The 24,520-nt window shown below is 43.5% G+C and overlaps 1 protein-coding gene across 2 annotated transcripts; it reads right to left on the bottom strand.

The window, feature by feature from the left end:
* Positions 1 to 2,602: 2,602 nt before the first annotated feature.
* Positions 2,603 to 10,634, bottom strand: tcea3 (transcription elongation factor A (SII), 3). 2 transcript variants are annotated; one of them, XM_055164192.1, is made up of 19 exons: positions 10,442 to 10,634; positions 9,642 to 9,704; positions 9,436 to 9,541; positions 9,261 to 9,360; positions 6,649 to 6,747; positions 6,510 to 6,578; positions 6,326 to 6,427; positions 6,180 to 6,242; positions 5,727 to 5,786; positions 5,535 to 5,594; positions 5,352 to 5,420; positions 5,219 to 5,281; positions 5,059 to 5,136; positions 4,603 to 4,766; positions 4,291 to 4,346; positions 4,040 to 4,195; positions 3,470 to 3,616; positions 2,961 to 3,032; positions 2,603 to 2,884 (listed from the first exon to the last, which is right to left on the bottom strand). In XM_055164192.1, the coding sequence occupies exons 1-19, from the start codon at positions 10,508 to 10,510 to the stop codon at positions 2,876 to 2,878; spliced, it is 1,605 nt and encodes a 534-aa protein (XP_055020167.1). In that variant the 5' UTR covers positions 10,511 to 10,634; the 3' UTR covers positions 2,603 to 2,875. The 2 variants fall into 2 exon arrangements, with proteins under 2 accessions (XP_055020167.1, XP_055020168.1); XM_055164193.1 differs by having other exon boundaries at positions 4,603 to 4,763.
* Positions 10,635 to 24,520: the final 13,886 nt, after the last annotated feature.

The following is a 24,520-nucleotide window of genomic DNA, read 5'->3' as shown; positions in this document are numbered from 1 at the left end:
TCTTCATGAGGCTTTCATACAGAATAATAACATTTCCATTAGAATAGGGCCCAGGACTCATTAGTCGTGATAATGGGGCTGAAAAGGAGCTATCGATAATGGACCTGACATTTTGGTCATCTCTCAAACTCATTTGCATCTCGAAACCTTGTTGTTGGTTTGCATTTGAAATTAACTGAACAAAGCGGCTTAAGTAAATGGCTAGTCCACTTGGAGTTTGAGTCTTCAGTAAGAGATAAGAGTAAGAGGCTCAATATGGCCAATGTTATGTCACTGCATCATGCCGAATATCATTATGCTACAATACATCATCTGTATAATGGTTTCATATGTCTAGGATCAATTAAAGTGCCTATATTATGCTATTTTCTGATCTATGTTTTCCTCATCACAAACATACTGTATCTGGAGTTGTGTTTTGTTTCATTCACACATGTTTAACACACAAACCCTGCATATTTAGGCTGAGTTCTTCTATCAAATGGAATATACGCTGTTCCACATTGTGATGTCATGTGGTAATACAGGAAATCTCCATTATGTTTTTAAACTCCCTACACCTTCACTAGAATCATTTGGATAATTACTGGCTTGCCAATCTCTACTGAACTAAAGGTAAAAGGGAGCTGTTAACTTGAAAACTACTACTATATGATATCACAAGGTGGAACAGAGCATTCTGAGCTTTGGAGATGTGGACAGACTAACAATAAAGGTTTACTAAACATGTGAATGAAACAAAACACAACTCCAGGTATGTATGGATGAGGAAACAACATTCTAACATAGCTTAAAGCTCACAAAAATCTATTTTGTGTAATATGGGACCTTCAAATATTGTTTATAGCTAAAAGAAGAAACTGCAATATATCCTGGGAAAAAGTGTAAAGCATTCATAACACCTTTAGACTGCCCGATCATGTCTGATTTCGGAAGCTAAGCAAGGTGTGGCTTGGTTAGTACCGGGACGGGAGTCTGTTTGACATATTGTTGTTGTGTCCTTAAGGCAGATACTTCACCCACCTTACCTTGAATGTCGTATGTGCATAAGTAATGGTGGTTCAAGAGGCCGAGGGTCCAAAAACACAATATAAAGTCAATGCATTATTATTATTACAGTATCTGCTTTACCTAGTAATGAAAACCTGCATCTAATGACTTCAGTATTCAAAGAAAACAACAGTGTCATGAGTTCTTACTGTACAACTGTGACAGAAGCCACAGGGGTCCTGGGTTTAGATCACCCATTCTCTCTCTTCTTCATTTTCTCTGTCATTTTGTGCAAAGGCTTTTTCATCAGCTGCTGTACAGGTACATATTCATCATGTTCACTGGGGAAAAAAACATTTAACTACAAAATATTACTGTGAACATGATGCAAAAGCACAATACTTAGATTCCATTTAGAAAGAATGGCACACTTGTAATTCTACAGAACAGCAAAAGTGATATATTGATTTTATATATATATATATATATATATATATATATATATATATATATATAATAATATTCAGTCTCTTTCTTTAAAATATGCACTACACATAAGTCACAAAGTGGTCAGTAGTTGAATCAAAGGAAAGGTGACCCAGGTGAGCCAGGAATTTTAGTGTGCATAAATGAAGAGAAGACAAATTGCAGGTCAAGGCTTTTTCATTCGCTGGGTAGTTTCAGACTGAGCAGAAGCTTTTCAAACGTGACTTTTTTTTTTTCCAGGAGTTGCATCTCTGATTCTTTGTTCCTCAACAAAAACATACAGAATCTATTTTATGCTCATTGATTCTGTATGGTTTTGTTAAGATACAAAGAGTCAAAGCTGCAGAGAGATGAGGTGGTGCAAACAAAGAGAGTCCACATATGAACTGGATTTGTTGAAAACAGCAAAAAACATTCCTTACTATCACAGTAATGTCACATAACTGAATCTACACAAATAGTGTAGGAAAAAAATAGATTTGTGTGATATTTATAAGTGTGCCTTTACCAATACCAGCAGGTCTAGTAGGACAGTGATTCTGGTGGTTTTAGTGACACAGACTATCACTAAATGAACACTGGAGCCCTGAGAGTGTTGAAGGTCATATTATTAAATCTATGAAACCAATTACCAATGTGCACAGTACCACAAGCATCTTCTATTAGAATAGAGCACATGCAATAACTTGATATACAGTGTATCCCTGACGGAGGCCACAGAGCAATAATAACAAAGGTAACAGTGGGGTTTGGGGGAGGTTATTATTAGACCTGTTGTAAGAAAACACATTGTGATGGTGCGAGGCACTATGAGACATAATATATGAATTATATTGGCTCTAAATAATTATTTTTGAGCAGATGGTCTCAGTGGACTCAACCTTTTGAATAGTCACTGATAGGTGGCATCTCATTTGTAAGAAACTGGGGAAATAGTGCAATGGATTAATAGCTATTGTGCTTCAAAGTTGTGCATCTTTATTGCCATCTAGTGGACGATTCTATTATTTACCTATGTAATTCTGTGTACAGTGTACACTTTGGACAGTGAATGGCCTGTTTTAAATGTGCTCTATAATTGAACTATACTGTACATCTATTTGAATGTGAGACCGTAAACTGAAGATTGATCACATATGCATTTTATTAATACTAAATATGTACAAAATACACAGCTGCAACAGAATTAAAATCATTATTAGTGTCATCAACATAAATTGTGAAATCAAACTAAAATCCATGCTGTCTTTAATTAATAAGTCTGACTGAAATGCACACAAAGCTTTAGATTTCAAGTAAAAACTGGGAGAATACTTTTTCACTTAAATCACTCTAGCTGCAATAATTCTTCTCGCATCATGAAAACATTAAGGTCCATAAGGTCTCTTGGTGCTCAGCATCAACAGAACTGAAACAAATCAGCATAGACATGTAAGCACATATTCACACAGAAATACATTATCGTCATGTGGAGAGAATACTACCTTCCAGCGGTTTCCACACTCGTTACATAAGACAAATGTGGTCATAGGCTCATCAGCGCTGCGGGTCTGCACCTGAACACAGATATCTTATTTACACAGAAATACTGATTCTGAGATGCAGTTAGTTACCACGACAAATACTGCTTTTGTGCTGGGGTTGTAAAAACATCAAAACACAGATACCAATACGGAACACTAGTAAAACATATTTTTTTAAAGAAAATAACATAAAGAGTTAACATGCCTGTTGTAAATCATTATATCATAACACACAAGATTTTATATATTATGGCATTCTGTTATAGGTTAACTTATGAGTTTCATTATGGTTTCAGCTGCCTGAAACTCATACTTTTCATTGACTTTTGAGGACAATTCAAAATGTTTTCTTGTAAAGTTCTATAGTAATGGTCCTGATTTTTCATAATTCTGAAACCCACACATACTGTCCTCTATCAAAGAGCATAAACATTACCACAGAAACCAACACAAGTGCTCATAGCAGATACCTGGTTGTAGGTGCAGTTCTTCTTCTTGCATTTGCCACACTGCAGGAGGTCCGTCGTGGTGCCGCCCGTTTTGGCCATCTGGTGCTCTCGGATGGCCTCTTGGGTCAGGACATTCCTCAACTGTTTCAACTCATCACTGGCCATTTCCTTTAAAAACAAACAAAACTGGTGAGATTAAAAGCAATTACAAAAGAGTGTAGTTTAGTTTAATTTGCAAAGACATTAATCTCATAAAAGATGAGATTTGGCTACAGCTAGTTTCCATCTGCAAATATACACAATTTACAACTAAACCATGCACTCTCCCATTCTTTCATTTAAAAACATCACACAAAAACATTATTCAAATACTACGACTAAAATTACCATATGCTGTAAGCTAAATGCAAATACAAATCAGTGTTGACAGTGCGTACTCTCTAAAAGGGTTTTTCATTATAGGAGAAGTTTCATCCTGTCTGAGAGCTTGTTCCATTCTTTAATGAGAGGGCTGTGCAAAGCTGAGCTACCTCTGGAGAGTCTGCTGTCTGTATAAGAAATCTGCATATGAATGTTTGTTGCATCATGTACCTCTGCAGTCATGGTAGCAATCCGACTTAGCTCAATGTTTCCCGCTAGGACATTTTTGCGAAGTCCTGGGTTTTTAGGGTCCTTCAAATTGCTGATTCGACTCCGCACCCTGTTTTTATATTTCATATCAGTGGCCTTTATGTCCTGGTAAATATGTGCAAACCCAGTCAAGGAGGAGTACTGTTGAATATGCACCACCCATTGTTACCACACATACACCAGATGTTACTCGCAGTCATTAAAAGGATATGATCTTCAATCTCTACTGCCATGCTGTCACAGTTGACTCCAAATTCCTTGTAGTCATCTATAAATGACAAATAAACAAATGATTAATTATAGAAATAAAAAGTTAAATCTCTACTTTACAATCTTGGTAACAAATTCTATTGCTTTCTATTCAGGACCTCAGCCTCCTGTTATTAGCTGATACTTTGAGAACCTTTGCCCATTCAAAAGATATAGTATTTAGTTTTGAATTGTCGCTACAATACTCTTAAATACATGTATAGTTCAGTTGTGTCATTTTGAAAGAATAAAATAAAGATAAGTGGTGATCGTACTGTCTGTACGCAGGGCAGCTGCGATCATCTCGATGCACTTGTCTCTGACTGAGTCCCCCGTGGACAGGTGAGGGGACAGAGGACCACCAGATGTTCCAAAACCGGGAGACAGAGGGCTGGTGGGTGTCGTGGGGGTTTTAGGGACATCACCTTTGCTTTTTCTGCTGAACACATTCAAACACAATGCATTCAAAATTGGAATATTGATTATGAAAAAACATGGCTATATTTATGCTCTTGTGTGGTTATTTTTGCCATCCTATCACATTTGGACTGCAGTCTAATACAAACATATTTTAACATATTTCTACTAAATGGATTTATTATTGGATACTCATATTCACTTTTGTCAGTATCACCCGCCCCTTCATTCAAGTATGGTGACTTTTCAAACAATACTTCTAGTTAGGTATGTTTTAAACAAAATCAGTGCTTTATTTGAGAAAAAATATTTACCTGTCATTGCTGTCAGTGGAAGGCTTCCTGTGTGGGGGTCCAGGCTGAGTAGAGGTTTTAGATCCATGTGACTCTCTCCTAATAAAGAGGCATTCACATTTACAACATAAAAACCTACATACAAATTTAATAGCAAAAGTGGAATATAGAGAATAATTACCTTTCACTACTCAGTTTCTTTGCCGGAGGTGAGCTGCTCCTCTTTGAATCAGTCGACTCTCGCCTTATACACAAAACTCATTTAATTTATGTTCATGTAAAAGACATTTATAATTAATTCTTTCCTGTTGTACCTGTCAGACTTTGAATCACTGGATGTGCGTTTTTGGGGATGACCTGGTTTTGAATCACTGGACTCTCTTCTAAACAAACACATGTACCAAACATGTTGTGTTAAGGTTTATGTGTGTTGTCTTAAGGTTTAAATGGACTTTTCATGACAATCTCTTTTGCATCTTTTTCGTATTTTGGCACACCTTCGTATCTCTTTCTTTACATCCTCACAGGGCTTTTTGAGAGAATCATTTGAATCAACCCTGACAAAACAAAAAATGTGACCAGCTTTGAAACAACCAAGACCACCTCACCACCGTAACAATATTTGATGTGATCTATGTGCTACATTTCACTTGCATGCTTCACAACCTACACACTCCACAAATGCCAACCTTTCTCTCTTGGCCTCCCCTGAGTGCTTTTTAGACACTTTGTTGTCAGTGGACTCTTTCCTGCACAGAGAAACAGTTGCTTGCCGCATTGTTCACAGTGCAATGTGATTAACCAGAGGATTATGGTTTATGAATGAAGAAATGAAAGTGTTAAGGTCACATGCAATGCTTCAACTGTTAAAGCTTGAAGGTGCACTATGTAACTTTCGTCTTTGCTTGTCTCCATGGAGATGATATTGCTCTGCTTGTAATATTCCACAGTGTAAAACATATATATTGCCTCTCCAGATTTCACCTGCAGCTTGGCCTAATGTGTCACCTACTTATCTCCACGGACTTATGTTGGATGCTATATTGTGGAAAATTCACAGCAAAGCATAACATCTTCTGGGAAACAAGCTCAATAAAGTTACATAATGCACATTTAAACTGTATAAAATGTCTTATCTGGACCTTTCTTTTTTAACATCGACAGATTTCTTCTGTGGTGATCCCTTAGCCTCTGAAGACTCCTTTCTGCCACGGACAATAACACAAAAATTTCACTTTTCTGAATTCATCCGAACATTTTAGCACTGACAAAAATCAGTATGTCCGACCTCTCCTTTTTTCCATCCACAGAGGGGCGCTTTGGGGGAGGAGGGGGGTGCAGGTGGAGAGGCAGAGGGGGAAGAGGAGCGTTTGAATCAGGAGGCTCTTTTCTGAAAGAGATGAGCTGTTTGTGTTTATCATCTTAGTTTTTGACACACTTTCACAGCACAGAGGCATGCAAGCTCCACTGACCTTGCAGGGGGTGGGTGGAGGTGGAGTGGAAGGGGGGCTATAGGAGCATTGGGGTCTGGAGGGAACTTCCTATTGTGAAACACGTTAAAGTTACATACTGTTTTGAAGCAACAATACTGAAGCCTATAAACAAGTTGACCTCTTAACTTCCAGTGAAGGCCGTTTGAGCACAGGGGACTTGGGTTTGGACACTTCTGAATGTGTATGTTTACTGTCTTTGCTGTCTTTGTTGTCTTTCCTGCACAAAGATAATATGGTTTTAATTCATTTTCCAGTTACCATGCAAGTTAAAGGTTTCTGGCCACAACTTCAAAATCACAACATGTACCAATCTTCAAAAGTTAGGAAGGAAAATACAGCCATTACATCATACCTCAGGAGACTGCCAGTTAATGCTAGAAATCCAATTCTTTTAGCCTTTCTTAAAGTTTAAAAAAGCTTTAAAATATCTTCAGGCTTATGATGTGTCAAACATGCACCCATCAGTAAGATGTTGTTATTAAGTGTAAATCAATTTTCCAAAGACAATACCATACGCATGCAGGCTCCACTGACCTTGCAGGAGGTGGGTGGAGGTGGAGTGGAAGGGGGGCTATAGGAGCATTTGGGTCTGGAGGAAACTTCCTATTATGACACATGTTAAAGTTACTATGTTAAAGAGACACTGTTGAAGCCCATATTGGAGCTGACCTTTTAATTTCCAGTGAAGGCCGTTTGAGCACAGGGGACGTGGGTTTGGACACTTCTGAGTGTGAATGTTTATGTGACTCTTTACTGTCTTTCCTGCATGAACATAATATAGATCATTTATTTTCCAAATACCATTTAATTTAAAACATCCGGGATGCAAGCTAAAACACAGCATGTACCAATGTTCAAATGTGGGGTTAAGAAATGAAATAAAGTCAACAATGTATCATGCCATGGGAGACTGCAAACTGATGCTGTGCTAGAAAGATCAACATTAAAGTACTCCTTAAACTGATGACACATACCATTTTATTTTCTTAAAGTAAAAAAAAAGAAAAATACCTTCAGGCTTAGGATGTGTCAAACATGCACCAACCAGCAAAATCATGCACCCAGTAGTAAAGTTAAACCTTGCAGAGACCTTAAGATAATAGCAGACATGTGAGTTTTTAATGAAATTCAATAGTAACAAAAGGTTTCACACCCACACTGGCTACAGTATGTTTACATGAACACCAAAAATCTGATCATTATGGGATTTTTTGAAATGTCATGTGCATAACTACATCTGGTGTGAGTAATAACATTTAACGCAAGAGAATTATGCAGAAAACGCAAAGTAATGTGGCAAAGGCAAAAATGAAAGCAAAATTAGGACTCTAAAAATCCATGTTTTTGACGATCAGATTTTTATTCATCAGTACTGATTTCTGGCCATGTGAATGAGTGATTAAAATCATCATTATTGCAAAGTAGCACTCCCATGTTAAAAGGTCATCCATGCAGCCTATGTTGCCTATGCTGCTGACCTGTCTTTCTTGGCCTCCTGAGAGGGGCGTTTGATTTGTTTTGTAGGAAGTGGAGGTCTTACGGGTCGAGGAGGGGACGGGTAGCGAGAGGGATACAAAATGCTGCTGTCCAGAACACTTTTTCTGCAATAAATAGAACAAACACATCCTAACATGCTCTTTAGTTGATTTTGTTCTTACAGGGCTAGCACACTCGTCTAACCTTTCAAAAAGTGGTTTGTGGACATCAGCTGGTCTCTCCCTGTGATGGCTGTAATCATCTCGACTCTTTCTCATATCATCTAAAGAACTGTGCGTCTTTGACACTTCAGGATGTCTGCTTCGTTTCTCTTCCTCTTTTTTCATAACTCTGTGTTCTTCTAAACACCTCTCCCTCTTTTCATCTGGTCGCACTTTTTCACCTTGGGACTCCAGTGAATGTTTTGGTCTTTTGTGGTCTGTCTCCTGCTGACGATGTTCTCTTTGTATTTTCACTTCTTCGTGTGTCTTCTCTTGTTTAGTTGGAGCTGGGTGAAACTCGTTCAAAGGCAAAGCTATGGGTATTTCAATTGAGTGATTTTTTTTTGGTTTGTATTCGTCAACTTTTTCCTTCCTGGTTGAATCAGAGGGTTTTCGGTCTGTGTCTGAATCTTGATTTAAATCCAGCTTCCTGGGATTAACACATGATACTTACATTTATATCAGAAATCATAACAAATAAACAAAAATAAGTTTCCATAGGCTATTTGTGACTTTGTAGTTGAGGGAATCTGGATGTTTCATTTGAAATTTGACCCTAAACAAAAAGTGAGAGTCAAAATATACATGCTAATTACATAATGATAACTGCACTGGCAGCCACCCTTTTGTAAATCTACCCAGGGCAGCTACGGCTGCATTCATTACATATCATCAACAAAGTGGAGTAAATGAACAATGCACAATATTGTCAGGAAAATCACTATATTCATTATTGTTAATGCATCATTAATCCAGACCTGAATATGAAGACCAGAGATATTTTGGAAGTTGTTACTTGCAGCAGTCACAATATTTCAAAGAGGCTTATTAATTGTGTAAAAATAGTTGGTGTAAATTTAGTATTAGTATTTTGGTAATACCAGCGTTTACATCTACATCCTTTACTAAAACTACAGACCAAAATAACTAATGTTTTATATATACAGCAGTTATTTGCTCTTTATTGCAAATTGGCTGATGTGGCTCCTGAAGCTCTATGACTTTTTATAGCTCTACATTCGACAGTATTTACCTGCTGTGGCTGTGACTGGGAGAGCTGAGCAGCGGAGATTCTGCCTTCTCTGACTCCACGCCGTTCTTGTGCTCAGACGATTTCTCATTGTTCCCGGATTCTGTGATTCAAATCAACAATCTGTTCATTTGTAACAATTACAACATAATCAAAAGGTGCACAAATAGCAACATACCCAGAAGTCTTTTCCAGTCTTTGATAAGGAATTTAGCAAGAGTGATGACTTCCTCATCTGTGCAGTGTTTCCTGATGCCATTCACAGACATGCCAATCCTGGTCTCCTACGTGCAAATGCATGCGTATCAGACATTGATTGTGCTTTTTGTTTAACAGTCTTATGTTATTGGCACTGTGTTTGGAACTGTTTAGTTTGCTCATTACCTGGAGAAGTTTAAGAGTCATGTTGAAACTTTTGAGTTCCTTCAACAAGTCCAGAGCTCCGTCCTAAACACAATTATAACGAGCATTTAAAAGGGTAATAACACAATATACACTTCAGACCAGGCACTTATTATGTAAGTGTGCAGCAAGGGTTCATGTGTAATAAGATCTTACACATGGACACTTTATATAACAGGACTGTTCAGATAAAACATTGTTTTCTTCTTTTTATTCAAAGTCACAGTACTGGCATGTAACTAAAATAATAAACAACAAAGACTGAATGAACTTCCTTGTCTCTTTAAACGCTGCAAGTAGTACAGTCTCTAGTCTACAACATTCTAGCGCCATGAAAACGTCCACTTTGCACTTTCGCTCTAAACACAAACACGGCGTAGCCCTCGCGCCTGTTTCTCTGCGTGGGAGTGCTTGCTGTTTGGGGAAAATGCAAGGCAAACAAAACAAAACGAAGTCAAGTTTTGACTCGTCCAACAAATCTCTGCAAAGTTGCTACGGTTCTAATTCTTTATGGAAAAGTAGAGCGCAGCACGAGCACGTACTAGTGTGCCAGTTCTAGTACACCACTGCGAACACCTGTTGCACATTTGTTACAGCTCTCCATTACACACTAAAGGACCGACCACGCGCTGCACGGCGTTATCAGCTAAAAGCCTCTTGAACAAGTTTACTTTCTATGTAGCCATATGTAGAGAAAATATAGGCTATGTGGGCCTCGAACGCGACACGCGGTGGCAGGACTGCGCGCCACCTGCGGGTGTCAACATAGCGTACAGTCTCACCGTGTTATTTCTAGACACCATCTTGTCCAGCTTTTTTGCAATCCGGATGATATCTTCCTCTCGCGTCATGGCTGCATTTACTCGACTTTAATGGTGATCTGAGAGATTATTTATGCAGTAAAATAGAAAACGACATAAAAGTTGGCACCAACGGCAATTTGGACTTTACGCACACGACGCACTCCATTCGGAAGAGGCGTGTCTTCACTGTGCAGCCCCAGCTGACCACCCCGACACATGACAACAACTAAATATAGTGCGGTAGTAGACAAATAATCGTGCAGCATTGAGATAAAAGTCAAACCTGCGGAGCAACAATGTTTATGTGTTATTTGTTTCACCAAATATTCAGGGGGAGTGCCACAAATCACAACTCTGCTTTATGTTTACAACTGTGCAATATGAAAGTTGGCTGGATGGTAGTTCCTGCTTTATCAAGGACACTGTCTAATAATTAATCTCGTCAGCTTCACTTCTCACTCACATATGCAAGAGCACCAGACCAGACTGCATCTCGAATTAAAATATCAGGCAAGATCTGTGTTAGCGAGTTAGAATATTCAGTAAAAACTCTTCTCCAGTTGGTTCTTGTTTTCTATTATAAGTGTAGAATTGGTTATGTCTTGAGTAAACCAATAGAGGGAGCTATGCTATCAGTCGAGACACTGCGCAGCTTTGTACAGTGCACACTGAATGAATACTATTATTGTTTGTTATTTTGTGATAAATGTTGTAAGTTTAAAATGAAAAGGTCAGTACTCAGTAGGCTACAGTACAGCTAGGATGTCCAAACTGGTCTGGAGCCAAATCTGGCCTGTTGACCATTTTTATTGGCCCTCCAACTTCCGTTTCAAAGGGACAAATAATATGTAATTATCTAAAATTATAGCAACTGATAAATCTTAACTTCACAGTTATTATTTTTGACAGCTGTGCGAGGTGGAAAATTAAATGCATTGATTAAATTCAGTTATAATATGTTACTGACACCCCATAATTTATATGGAGAAAAAACACACAGATTTCAGTATGCTGCTCTGAAAGAAAGTGGCGGTCGTACCATTTCTCTGCTTACACCCAAGGTTTCTTTGATTGTACATACACATCCCACTAGTGCAGTGCTTCTCAATTATTTTCTGTCATGCCCCCCCTAGGACGAATAAAACATCTCGCGCCCCCCGCGTGACTATAGATAGTATCATTTGTCTATAAAATTGTTATAAGTACACCTCTGCGTAACACTGCCACCTTATATGACGCCAACAACGCTCGCTGGTTTACTGAAGTAGCAGTCACAAGCGGGATGATTGTCGGCAATATTCGGCACGTTTTCGCTGAAAAAACTCAAGCGGCTTATCAGAGTGATCGGGTGTAATGTATTTAAGTGACGCCTTAATTTATTGGGCTTCATGCTGTCCGCTGCCAACATTTTTAGACACAGTAAGCACACCGGTCTTTCCTCGTCTCCCACCGTAGTCACAGTGAAGCCAAGCGCTACATACGCTTCGTCATATTTCCTCGTCTTAGCTTTCGGGAGATTTTCATTTGTCTCTTTATCTCCGTGTCTCTCCGTTGTCTTCTCATCCCTGTTAAATATTTTTTCATGGTGTCACTTGAGGGTCTGCTACACTTCGTGTCTACACTTCATACTCAAACTCTGTGCTGTGTGCAAAGCGCGCATGCTCAGTGCAAACAAAACTCCTACACCACCGAGCGAATGCTCCCTGCGCACACTCTGCCAATGAGAGTGCTCTGCCCCCTAATGTAGTGGAAGTGCAATTGCACTTTATTCTAAAGGCCCGTTCAGACCAAAGCGTCAAAGCGTCCACTTTCTATGTAAAGTCTATGTGGACGCGCGACTAGAGCGTCCTGCGTTTTTGCGGGGCGTTTTCGGCGTCAGCGCGGCGCGAATCTGGCGTCAGCGCGGCGCGTCTTCAGCGTTTTGGCGTCAGCGGCCAAGACGCGCGTCCAAGGCGTCAGCGTCAAGAAGTTGAAAATGCTGAACTTTTCGCGTCCGACGCGCCGCGTCAAACAATCAGGGACGAGTATCCAGAGACGCAGCGACGTTATTATCAGGAAGAAAGCCCGAGAACCAGAACGAGAACCACAAACATGAGCGGAGAATAAATATATACGCCACAATCACCGAGCCGATCGCGAGGGGTACACCAGGACCGGACCAGGACCAAACCAGGACTAGACCGGGACTAAACAAGGACTAGACCGAGACTAGACCGAGACTAAACAAGGACTAGACCGGGACTAGACCGTGATTAGACCAGGACTAGACCGGGACCAGACCGGGACTAGACCGTGATTAGACCAGGACTAGACCGGGACTAGACCGTGATTAGACCAGGACCACACCGGTATTAGACCAGGACTAGACCGGGACTGATCCAGTGTCATTAGCGGAGTATAAATATATATAGCCCCAGTCGTCGACCCGATCTCCTCCGTTGATGTTTTATGTCATAAAAACACTCTCTCAGTCTGGTCTGACATTGTTTCGGGAAAAGACCGGGACCGGGCTCTTGTTTCCAGGGCAACGGACGCGCGTCAAGTATTTTTGTCCCGTTCGTCCACGGCGTCAAAGACGCGCGTCGGGGGCGTCTAAACTCAAATGCAAAGGCTCCAAATAGAGGCGTCAAGGCGTTTTTTGACGCTTTGGTGTGAACGGCCCTTAAGACGCGCGCCCCACTATTTGAGAAGCACTGCACTAGTGTAAGATGATCTCAATGACATTATATTAAATATTGTAAAGAGAAATTTATATAAAGGCCCTTGCTGTTGTTCACTCTGTAACTTTTCTGCTTGTCTCTGTGGAGATGTAATTGCTCTGCAGGACTCTTCCACAGTATGCCATTAAACTTCTTAATCTTGCAATTACAGGTGTTTTTATTGCTAAATATTTTTATTCCCATATTGTGGAACATTCCATGCAAAGAAATGACATCTCTATGGAGACAAGCATAAAGGTTACGAATGTGGCAAGACCGGCTTTGAGGGTCTAGGCTGCAGGTGCTCTTACCTGGCGTTCCGTGGCGCTGCGCTGGTGGGCTATTTAAGCGCTCCCTTCTCAGTCGTTCCCCCTTTTGGCTCACACGCTCTTCCGGGCCTCTCCTTGTGGCCGCTCTTGTCCTCCAGCTCAAGTAACTTTCACTTTGTAAATTCCATGCCCGTTACATCAAATTTCCTATCACGTTTCTGTTGTGTCGCTGCTTGGCCGCTGCTTGGCCGCTGCTTGGCTGCTCCGCTGCTCTGTCCCTCGCGTCTCTGAATCACGGAGCACCTAGGGCACGCTTTCGTCTCCCCTGATAAGGTAATGCACGCCCGGTACTCCTCCACTCATTCATCCGTGCCCATACTTTTACCGGTGTCTCTCTGTTAGCTCCACGGGTGAGCCGAGCGAGTCCCTCCCCATTGCGCTTGGCGGTGCGCCGCCGTGTCTCTTAAACCGCGGCGGCAGGTAACCCAAAACCCTATCGTCACGTGCCACCTGTGCCAAACCACTCTAAATTGTATGTTTGTAGCGTGTGCCGGTCCACGTTGTTTGGACCACGTCTGGACTGCGTTATTCTGTGTAGTCGCCTTCGATTCAGCCTGGGGATTACGCACTGTCACCTTCAACCACGGTATGTTTAGCCCAGATCCTTGCACTGCAGGCTCCGATTTTAATTCCAAAATTTAATTTTCTAGGTGTCAGCGGGGGCCTGCAGCGGCGTGAGGACACCACCTCTGCTGTTTTGTTTGTTCTGTTTTGTTTGTTCTGTTTTGTTTGTTTGTTTTGTTTGCTGTGTTTTGTTTGCTGTGTTTAGTTTGCTGTGTTTAGTTTGCTGTGTTTAGTTTGCTCTGTTTAGTTTGCTCTGTTTAGTTTGCTCTTTTAGTTTGCTCTGTTTAGTTTGCTCTGTTTAGTTTGCTCTGTTTAGTTTGCTCTGTTTAGTTTGCTCTGTTTAGTTTGCTCTGTTTAGTTTGCTCTGTTTAGTTTGTTGTTGTTTGTTGTTTGTTGTTGTGTGTCTGTTTTGCTGTGTTCTGTTTTGTGTTGTTTTTCTGCTTCACATTTGCTTTGTTTTGTTTTATCTTTGTTTTACGTCTGTTTTGCTGTTTTGTTTTGCTTTGGGTTTTGGGGTTTCGTTTTGCATTTTCAATATTGTGTACTCGTTCTCCCACGGTAGTGTTTTACTGTTTGCTGATTTTTATGGACGTAGCTACTTTTAAACCACTTAAATCTGTCTTTTAAAATAGAAAAGAATAAAGATTTGTGTAAATGATGGAACCTGGCTCTCTCTCCCTTAATGATATGCTTACCTGTGTGCCTTACGTTTAGATTTCATTTCCCCAAACTAGATTTGGGGTGGCGTTGTTGCAGCAACTCATCATAAAACTTAACATTTCCCGGAGTGTTGAACCCCTCGGTTGCCACATTCTTGGCGTTGTTGGCAGGATATATCAAAGCAGAGGCCCAGGTTCCATTTAAATCATGATTATTGTGGCTATGGAAGACCAGTAGTGCTATAAGAAAAAAAAAAAAAAAGTTTTGCTACTTGCTATCTGTATTGGGTGTCATCCAGCTCCATGCTTATTGTCTTGCATGTTTATTTGTTCTTTTTTTTTTGTTGTTGCATGTTTTAGTTTGCTGTGATTTCTTTTGAATTGTTGATATATTTTGATTTGCTGTGTATATTCGTAACTGTATTAGCAGTAAGGTGCTGGAGTAACTGGTTTGTCCATCCTTTATTGTGGTGGCAGTTCAAAACATTAACTTGATTAACTACTGCTTCAAGATCGTTGTACTCTTGAATTGCACTGTTTCGTCGAATGTCAATTGTAATTCCTTTTTGATTAATACATTCCTTTTTTTCAGAAGCAAAACAGCAGTGGGTGGTGTGTGGGACCTTCCTTTTTTTTTTGTTAGATTTTGGCTGAACTTGCGCGTCCCAATGGAGGAAGAGCTAGAGAACCTCAGGAACCAAATAGCTCAGCTGACTGCCGATAACGACAGGCTGCGTTCAGCGCAGGCAACCTCCAGTTCTGGTGCAGGTCCTTCTACTGCATCCACAGCTCAATCTACCCCTCCGCCTGATAGGTTAGTATTTATACCTCGTGATAGGAGATGTCCAATGTTTAGGGGGCACACTGGCATCGGCTTGGGTGAATGGGTGGAGGAGGTTCGGGCTTGCATGAGACCGCGACACCTGTCACGGGCAGATCAGGCTTTCTTCTTGTACGACCATCTGGAAGGTGAGGCCTGTAATGAGATCAAATTTCGCTCCGAGGAGGAACGAAGCGACCCAGAGGAAATCTCTATCCTTCAAGAGTTGTATGGGTGCTCCGAATCGTATGTGGCCTTGCAAGAACAATTCTTTTCCCGGAAGCAACAAGAGGGGGAGACATTACAGGAGTTCTCCCTTGCCCTGCTGAGCCTCATGGATAAGGTTAAAGCATGTGCTCCCGCACCTTTGTCAAATGCAGAGTCCTTGTTGCGCAATCAGTTTATTGAACACGTACTGGATGGTTCATTGCGGCGCACTTTAAAACAATATGTCCGCCAGGATCCCACCGCGACTTTGCTTGTGGTCAGGGGGGAGGCGATGAGATGGGAGCGCGAGGGTCTGCCAGCTGGCATGCGCGGGCGTAGTAATTCAGTGCCTGCAGCCTTTGGCCTTCAATACGCCGTGCATGGGGAACCATCACTGACCACTCGCCACGCCCCAACTGAGGTAAGTGAGGTGAAAGAGCTTCTGAAAAAGCAGCAGGAACAACTTGATCTGCTGACCAAGAGTATCGCCCTGTTACAGGCTGCGCAGGCCGGTCCACAGCGTAGTCGATCACCGCGTCGGGGCCCCATTGTGTGCAATCGTTGCCAGCAGCCTGGCCATATCGCCCGACATTGTGATGGGCTTCGTGTCCCTAGTCAATGGGAAAACCGACCCACACAGCGCCAGTTTGGTCCCCAGGTGGAAAACTAGCGCCCACCGTGCTGCAGAGCCAAAGCTCGGGTGGGGCATCCACAGGGTCAACTAGTGTGTTTAAGGGTTTGGCAGATGCACCCAAGTTGGTTGCGTCCTGCCCACATATCGATGTGAATGTGGCTGGAACGACTGTGCCATGCCTAGTTGATACAGGATCAATGGTGTCTACTGTGACCGAAGGGTTCTTTCGGCAGTATTTTGAGCCCTGGGGGGAGGAACGCTTAAAGGCTTGTCATTGGCTCCAGCTCAGAGCAGCCAATGGACTTGGCTATTTAGAGTTAACTGTTGAGCTCTGCGGTAAAGTGATGCCCCACTGTGGTGTTTTAATAGTTAGGGACTCCCCAGGGAATGTTTCCCCACCAATCCCTGGAGTGTTGGTAATGAACATTCTTCAGAAATGCTACCAGGAGTTATTTGGACAGTTTGGACCGTCTCTGTTCAATACCGATCCCGTGGTAGCATCCCCTGCTCAGTTGGTAGACGCCCTCCAAAAATGTCATGCTGCGGACCTGCAGCCTTCCCCAAAACAGCCAGGTAAGGTTAAGGTGCAGGGAAGGAGGGCCGTTCGAGTCCCAGGGGATGCTATGAAGATTGTTGCTGCTACCTGTTCTGAGCGGTACTCCAGTACCACAGCATTGTTTGAACCCCTGGAGGCTGGTCTGCCAGCAGGTTTGTTGGCATCACCAGCCTTGGTTCAGGTGGTCAGGGGTACCGCTTATGTTCCAGTTGTCAATGTTGGTGACAATGACGTGCTGCTTTATCCTCGTACCCTAGTAGGGACACTGGATGATGTTACAGTGGTGAGCCTTCCAGCAGGGGTGACAGAGGTTCCCCCAGTGGCTGCGAGTGTCTCCTCACAAACTGCTGCTGCCCCAGCTGCGGACCTGTTTGCAGAAATTGACCTGTCCTTCCTGTCCCCTGAAGAACAGGTGAAGGTGCGGTCACTGCTTAGAAAGTACACCTCTGTGTTTGCTGCAAATGATCAGGATTTGGGTTGTACCAATCTGATCACTCACGACATCCCCCTACTGGATGATGTTCCGGTTCGGCAGCGATACCGCCGCATTCCTCCATCGGAATAAGAGTTGGTGAAAGAGCATATCAATCAGCTCTTGAAAGCACAAATTATTAGAGAGCTCCAGCCCATATGCTTCACCTATTGTCTTGGTCCGGAAAAAGGATGGCAGCATTCGTCTGTGCGTTGACTACCGTCAACTCAATCTGAAGACCCGAAAGGATGCTTTTCCGCTACCACGAATCGAAGAGTCACTCGATGCTTTGACAGGGGCCCGCTGGTTTTCCACCATGGACCTGGCCAGCGGGTATAACCAAGTCCTTGTTGCAGAGAGTGACCGGCACAAAACAGCTTTCTGTACGCCCTTCGGTTTGTTTGAGTGGAATTGTATGCCTTTTGGGCTCTGCAACGCCCCCAGCACCTTCCAACGGTTGATGCAACGTGTCTTTGGGGACCAGCAATGCCAGTCGCTCCTTCTTTACCTGGACGATATTGTTATATTTTCGTCCACGGTACAGTAACATCTGGAGAGGCTGGGCGTGGTGCTGGGGAGGTTGCAGAAAGAAGGGCTCAAGGCTAAACTGAGCAAGTGCCGTTTCTTCCAGCGGGAGGTGCACTACCTGGGTCATGTGATCTCCGATCAAGGAGTTGCCACGGACCCCAGCAAAATTGAAGTAGTAGTTAACTGGCCTACACCATCCACGGCTACGGAACTCCGTTCCTTCCTTGGATTCGCCAGCTACTACCAACGTTTTGTCGAGGGTTTCGCCAAACTGGCTGCTCCCCTACATCGCAGAGTTGCTGAACTGACTGGTAAGAAGTCCAGGAACAGGCCCGTCCGGAGTGATGCTGGTCCCTGGACCCCGGAATGTCAGCAGAGCTTTGAGGCTCTAAAAGCCAAGCTCACCATGGCTCCGGTACTTGCCTACGCTGACTTCTCCCTCCCATTCATTTTGGAGGTTGATGCAAGTCATGCTGGATTGGGGGCAGTGCTCTCCCAGGAGCAGGAAGGGAAGGTGCGGCCTATTGCCTACGCCAGTCGAGGGCTGAGTCCGACTGAGCGTAATATGTCCAACTACAGCTCTATGAAGCTTGAGTTGCTGGGCCTTAAGTGGGCTATGACTGAGAAGTTCAGGGAGTATCTCCTAGGCCATAGATGCATGGTCTATACTGACAACAACCCCCTGAGCCATCTTGCGTCTGCCAAACTGGGAGCTGTTGAGCAGCGTTGGGCCGCCCAGTTAGCTTCGTTTGATTTTGAGTTGAAGTACCGATCAGGTAAGTGTAACAAAAACGCTGACGTTTTGTCTCGTCAGCCTGGCACCACTTCACAGGTATCGGCATCCGGGGCCTTGGGCACGTGCTTGCCTGAGCAGTTGCAGCAAGCTTTGCAAGGAGTAGCTACATGGGCAACACAGTCTGTGGTGACTGTCCTCCCTTATGTTGCCCCTGCTGACCTCAGGGAGCTTCAGCAGTCTGACCCCACCCTTCAGGAGATCCTGACCTTCTGGCAACAGAATCGACAGCCCACTCGTATAGAGCGATGAGCCCTTTCTTCCGCTGCCCTTTTAGTGCTGGCCCAGTGGGACCGCTTGGTTGAGTTAGAGGGGCTGCTGTATCGGCAGGTGTTTCGTCCTGATGATGGTGGGGTTGTGTATCAACTTCTTCTGCCCAGAGCCCTTGTTCAGGATGCCCTCACCCAAGTCCATCAGGAGCATGGACACCAAGGTATAGAAAGGACTTTAGCCCTGTTGCGTTCCAGGTGCTATTGGCCTGGTATGTCCCGTGAGGTAGCCCAATGGTGCCAGGCTTGCGAGAGATGTCAGCATGCAAAGGACAATCAACCTGTTGCGCACGCGTTCATGAGCCACTTACACAGCCGAATGAGATTGTTGCAGTCGACTTTACACTACTGGAGCCAACCCCTGATGGTCTGGAGAATGTGCTGATAATGACCGATGTTTTTAGCAAATACACCTTGGCCGTCCCAACCCGCAACCAGCTCGCCTCTACAGTGGCGCAGGTCCTGGTCACGGAGTGGTTTGCGAAGTTTGGCGTGCCGGCTCGCATCCACTCCGACCAGGGCCGGAATTTTGAAAGTAAACTCATTCAGCAGTTGTGCAGCTTGTACGGGATCATCAAGTCTCGCACTACCCCATACCACCCAGCAGGTAATGGGCAGTGCGAACGCTTCAACCGCACGCTGCACAACATGTTGCGTGCGCTGCCTACATCCCGCAACTGCCGATCAACTTCCTACTCAGTCGGGTGCCAGAACCTGTGGGGGGAACTGTGCATGAGTGGGTGCAGGAGCACCAGGCACGCCTTCAGGTGGCCTTTGATGGTGCCAGGGAGAGACTACGCTTAGCTGCTGCATGCAGAAAGGCAAATCATGACCAGAACGTAAGAGAGGTGGTACTTAAGGAAGGCCAACTGGTGCTACTTCGCGACCACAGTGCCAAGGGTCGTCGAAAGACCCAAGATCTGTGGGGCCCAGTCACCCATGTAGTGCTTCAAGCCCCAAGAGAAGGTGGTGTTGTATACACTGTGGCCCCAGTGGATCAGCAGACCAAAGTGAAAAGAATACACCGGTCCTTGTTGAAGCCCTTGCATAATAGTGACTCTCCGGCTCCCCTACCGGTCGTGAGTCCTCCTGTTGCACCTTCAGCTCCAGTGCCGGACGACGAACTGTCCTTTGAGGATGACTTATTTGTGCAGGTGTCTGCCTCACCGTCAGCAGCCTTGCTCCCTGCAGTAGTGGTGCCGCCCCCACCCTCTCAGGCCTCTTTATCGCAAGTTTCTAGGGCTCCAGAACCATCAGCGGCTCTTTTTGCTCCTTTGGCTGGCCAGGCGCCGTCTGCACCTGAGCCAGCAACTCGTTGTTATCCTGATCAGGTCACTGTGCGCAGGTCTACTCGGTCAACAGCTGGCCACCACCAAAATCTCCATCATCTTCCAAGGTCCATAGCTGGACAGCCATCTAGGGGAGTTGATGTGGCCGAATTGTCATCTAGGGCCACCTATGTAGTGTTTAGACCATGGTGCTAAGATGCATCTCTTCATCGGGTCGACGATGCAAACCGGGGGGGTAGAATGTGGCAAGACCGGCTTTGAGGGTCTAGGCTGCAGGTGCTCTTACCTGGCGTTCTGTGGCGCTGCGCTGGTGGGCTATTTAAGCGCTCCCTTCTCAGTCGTTCCCCTTTTTGGCTCACACGCTCTTCCGGGCCTCTCCTTGTGGCTGCTCTGTCCTCCAGCTCAGGTAACTTTCACTTTGTAAATTCCATGCCCGTTACATCAAATTTCCTATCACGTTTCCTTTTAGTGCCGCTGCTTGGCCGCTGCTTGGCCGCTGCTTGGCCGCTGCTCTCACCACATCTGTCCCTCGCGTCTCTGAATCACGGAGCACCTAGGGCACGCTTTCGTCTCCCCTGATAAGGTAATGCACGCCCGGTACTCCTCCACTCATTCATCCGTGCCCATACTTTTACCGGTGTCTCTCTGTAGCTCCACGGGTGAGCCGAGCGAGTCCCTCCCCATTGCACTTGGCGGTGCGCCGCCGTGTCTCTTAAACCGCGGCGGCAGGTAACCCAAAACCCTATCGTCACGTGCCACCTGTGCCAAACCACTCTAAATTGTATGTTTGTAGCGTGTGCCGGTCCACGTTGTTTGGACCACGTCTGGACTGCGTTATTCTGTGTAGTCGCCTTCGATTCAGCCTGGGGATTACGCACTGTCACCTTCAACCACGGTATGTTTAGCCCAGATCCTTGCACTGCAGGCTCCAATTTTAATTCCAAAATTTAATTTTCTAGGTGTCAGCGGGGGCCTGCAGCGGCGTGAGGACACCACCTCTGCTGTTTTGTTTGTTCTGTTTTGTTTGCTGTTTTGTTGTGTTCTGTTTTGCTGTGTTCTGTTTTGTTGTACCTCTGCTTCACATTTGCTTTGTTTTGTTTTATCTTTGTTTTACGTCTGTTTTGCTGTTTTGTTTTGCTTCAGTTTTGCTTTGGGTTTTGGGGTTTCGTTTTGCATTTTCAATATTGTGTACTCGTTCTCCCACGGTAGTGTTTTACTGTTTGCTGATTTTTATGGACGTAGCTACTTTTAAACCACTTAAATCTGTCTTTTAAAATAGAAAGGAATAAAGATTTGTGTAAATGATGGAACCTGGCTCTCTCTCCCTTAATGATATGCTTACCTGTGTGCCTTACGTTTAGATTTCATTTCCCCAAACTAGATTTGGGGTGGCGTTGTTGCAGCAACTCATCATAAAACTTAACATTTCCCGGAGTGTTGAACCCCTCGGTTGCCACACATAGTACACCTTTAAATCCATTACCACCAGAAAGGAGGAGGCAGTGTTGTTTTTCACAAGGAGATTTGATGAGAACTGTGCTAATGACAGCAGGTGAAAGTACACACTCAGATCTTGTCTTGAGCAAAGAGTCTTATCTCTTACAGCTCTTACACAACAGTCTGTGGAGTATGGCTGCAGCAGAGAGCTCGCCAAGTGGAGAGGTGGGGCAGTGCACGGAGGAAGCCGGACAGAGGAAGAGCCATGGGATCATCACCACCAAATCCACAGACGTAAAAAAAAACAACTCCTCATAAATAAGGCTGAAAAAAAGCTTATACCTGAAGTAACACACTCAGACCGCCCTGACCAAGAGTCAACCCCAAACTCATGTACTGATAAATGAAAGGCTTTCTATGAGGTAACACTGGTCATACTGTAAGTTAATGATTGTTTGGCTTATTCCTTTTGAACCATATATTTTCAGTGAGTTGAGATAACTTGGAATCAGTTTTGAGTGCCCTTTTTAACATAATTACAAAAAAAAGTTGAATAGAAATACATCTTTCTTCATAATTTATGTTAAATGAACAAATTATCAGAACTTAAAACTCAAAACATTTGCTAACATTTGCAACAAAAAGAAAACAAAAAAGATATTTAGCTGAAGCCATTTCATTTTGGGCTGCTATATTCAAATAATTTCATGACAATGTAAGTTTCCTACTTTAGTCTTATATTTTTTGTTTATTTGGTTGGGACAGTGCATGTTAATAAACAGCACATCAATATGGACTAAATCTGAGCGGGATTCAAACTACTGAACTTTTGGACCATGGCGTAGCACTCTGACTATATTGCCCCGTTATGTTTATACAGTATGTGCTGGTAACAGGTATCAGATAACTAGAGCTGGTGCTTCTGTGCTCTCTGTGTTACATAACTGCATCTGTGCATTCTCATACATGGCACCAAACGCACAGTTTGTTGCTGAGTAGAAAGTCTATCATTAGCAGCCACTGCCTAATCACATCAAGCCTTGTCTTGTCTCAGGACTCCAGCTGAACGTTTAATTCACATTGAAGGGGATTTCAGAGCAGACAGAAGAAAGTGGTGGTCCCCCTTTGAACGACATTGAACAAAGAGTTAAAGAGCTCTCCCAGTCTGCCCCATTCTTAGAGCACCTCGCCCTAAGTTGCTGCCGCTTCCAGCCCAAGACCAAAGACGCCAGGCCTCGGCAATTACGGCAATTTTTGGATGACATCAGACCAGAAAATGAATGATTTCATTTTGCTGTCAATTTTTTCAGGATCTAGTGGAGGATGCAGAACCTGTAATAGAGCGTGTCAAAACAGAGTGGAAGAATTGTTTGCAGGTTTGCAGCTGCTGTGAGGTGACCAAGCCTGGTGCAGTTGGTTTGCCTCTTAATAATGACCACTGTTTGGTGTAGGCACTTGTAAAAAGGTAGTGCCGCGGACCACCCAAAGACTTTAAGAGCATCTCTGTTCCTTCAGCTGTCTCCCAGTCTCTATTTATCCCCACACACCAAATCTACCATATCCATAACTGGTTTGGCAATGCCACCTTTAGTCTGCATTTGACCGAAATAACCGTGGTGCCAATGTTAGACTCAACCAAACCAAAATAACTGGAGCTGAATAACAAGCCCAACTAAATGTTAGTATGCACCACGCAACAGATGTCTGACCCAGAACCTGCTGTAAAAACTCAAATCATCCTCTATCTACAATGAAGGATGAACTTGAATAAACCAGATCATTCCCATAGCTCTGCCTGCATGACTTTAGGCACAGAAATAGATGAATGGGAGTTAAAATATGTAGTATAACTTATCCATAACAGTCAATTACACTTTGGCACAGTGAACAGACACTGAGTCATTTGTATAAGAGTGTCTGCAAAAAGATCCTGTGGTTCTTCTTAAGGCTGCCATTTGATCCAGACTCTCTTCATTTGAGCTTCTACTTCAGCACTGTCTTCGCAAACAAATGTACAACCTCTGCTGGCCTGGGACAAGACAATTTTATAATAAAATCTGAAATCTATCTGCAGGTGATTGGAGAGAGGTGAACTAATCTAAACTAAATTGATTCCAGAAGTCATTAAACAGTCTATATAGTGGATTCTAAGCAAACTCTAGAAAGTTTGTACCAGTAGTAGCTGTAGTAATTGCAGTGGCATTTCATTTAAAGGTGCACTATGGGACTTTCCTGCAGGAGGGTGCACCATGTGGTTGTCTCTGTGTAGATGTTAAGCTATAGCTTTCTGTAGAATAACCACAATATTCCACAATATCCACCTTATTCCACCCCGCCCACTTTTGTCTTTAAACACTCCTAAACCGCGCTTTTTTGTGATGGCACTTCCGGTTAAACTGGGGTCTCATTCATGTTAATGGGGAATTAGGGAAACATTTAGCATCTTAAATGTGACGTAGTTGGATCATTTGTGTAAAAAGTTCAATTTTCATGTGCACAAACAAGTAAACACTGCACTGATTACCTGGGGGGCTTTAAAACGGCTTTATATTTCATATTGAACTTATTTGCTGTAAAGATCGGGAGCCCCATACAAAATAATACTGCCTGAATGATGTTGGTGGTGCCCATAACAACTTCTGGAATAAGGTGAATAGAGTCAAGCCAAGTCAGGTCTGTGGAAAGGGGACAAAAACATCTGTAATTGAATATATAGCTTAAAGTGACAAGTTGGACTTTTCATGCTTTCTGGTTGGAAATTATAATATCACACTAGGGAATTCATAACTCCTAACGTACGCA

Source organism: Boleophthalmus pectinirostris, unplaced genomic scaffold, assembly GCF_026225935.1.
Source record: "Boleophthalmus pectinirostris isolate CB_2022bp ecotype Guang Dong unplaced genomic scaffold, ASM2622593v1 HiC_scaffold_6, whole genome shotgun sequence".
Taxonomy (NCBI): Eukaryota; Metazoa; Chordata; class Actinopteri; order Gobiiformes; family Gobiidae; genus Boleophthalmus; species Boleophthalmus pectinirostris.
Note: the sequence above shows the minus strand (reverse complement) of the source record. Positions and strands in the feature narration are given on the sequence as shown.

Excerpts from the sequence above, each read along its gene's own strand:
- tcea3 (XM_055164192.1), bottom strand. The coding sequence starts at position 10,510 with ATGACGCGAGAGGAAGATATCATCCGGATTGCAAAAAAGCTGGACAAG. Across the intron at positions 9,705-10,441 it reads TGGTGTCTAGAAATAACACG|GACGGAGCTCTGGACTTGTT; the intron begins GTGAGACTGTAC and ends AATTGTGTTTAG. Across the intron at positions 5,421-5,534 it reads GTAAAGAAAGAGATACGAAG|AAGAGAGTCCAGTGATTCAA; the intron begins GTGTGCCAAAAT and ends GTGTTTGTTTAG.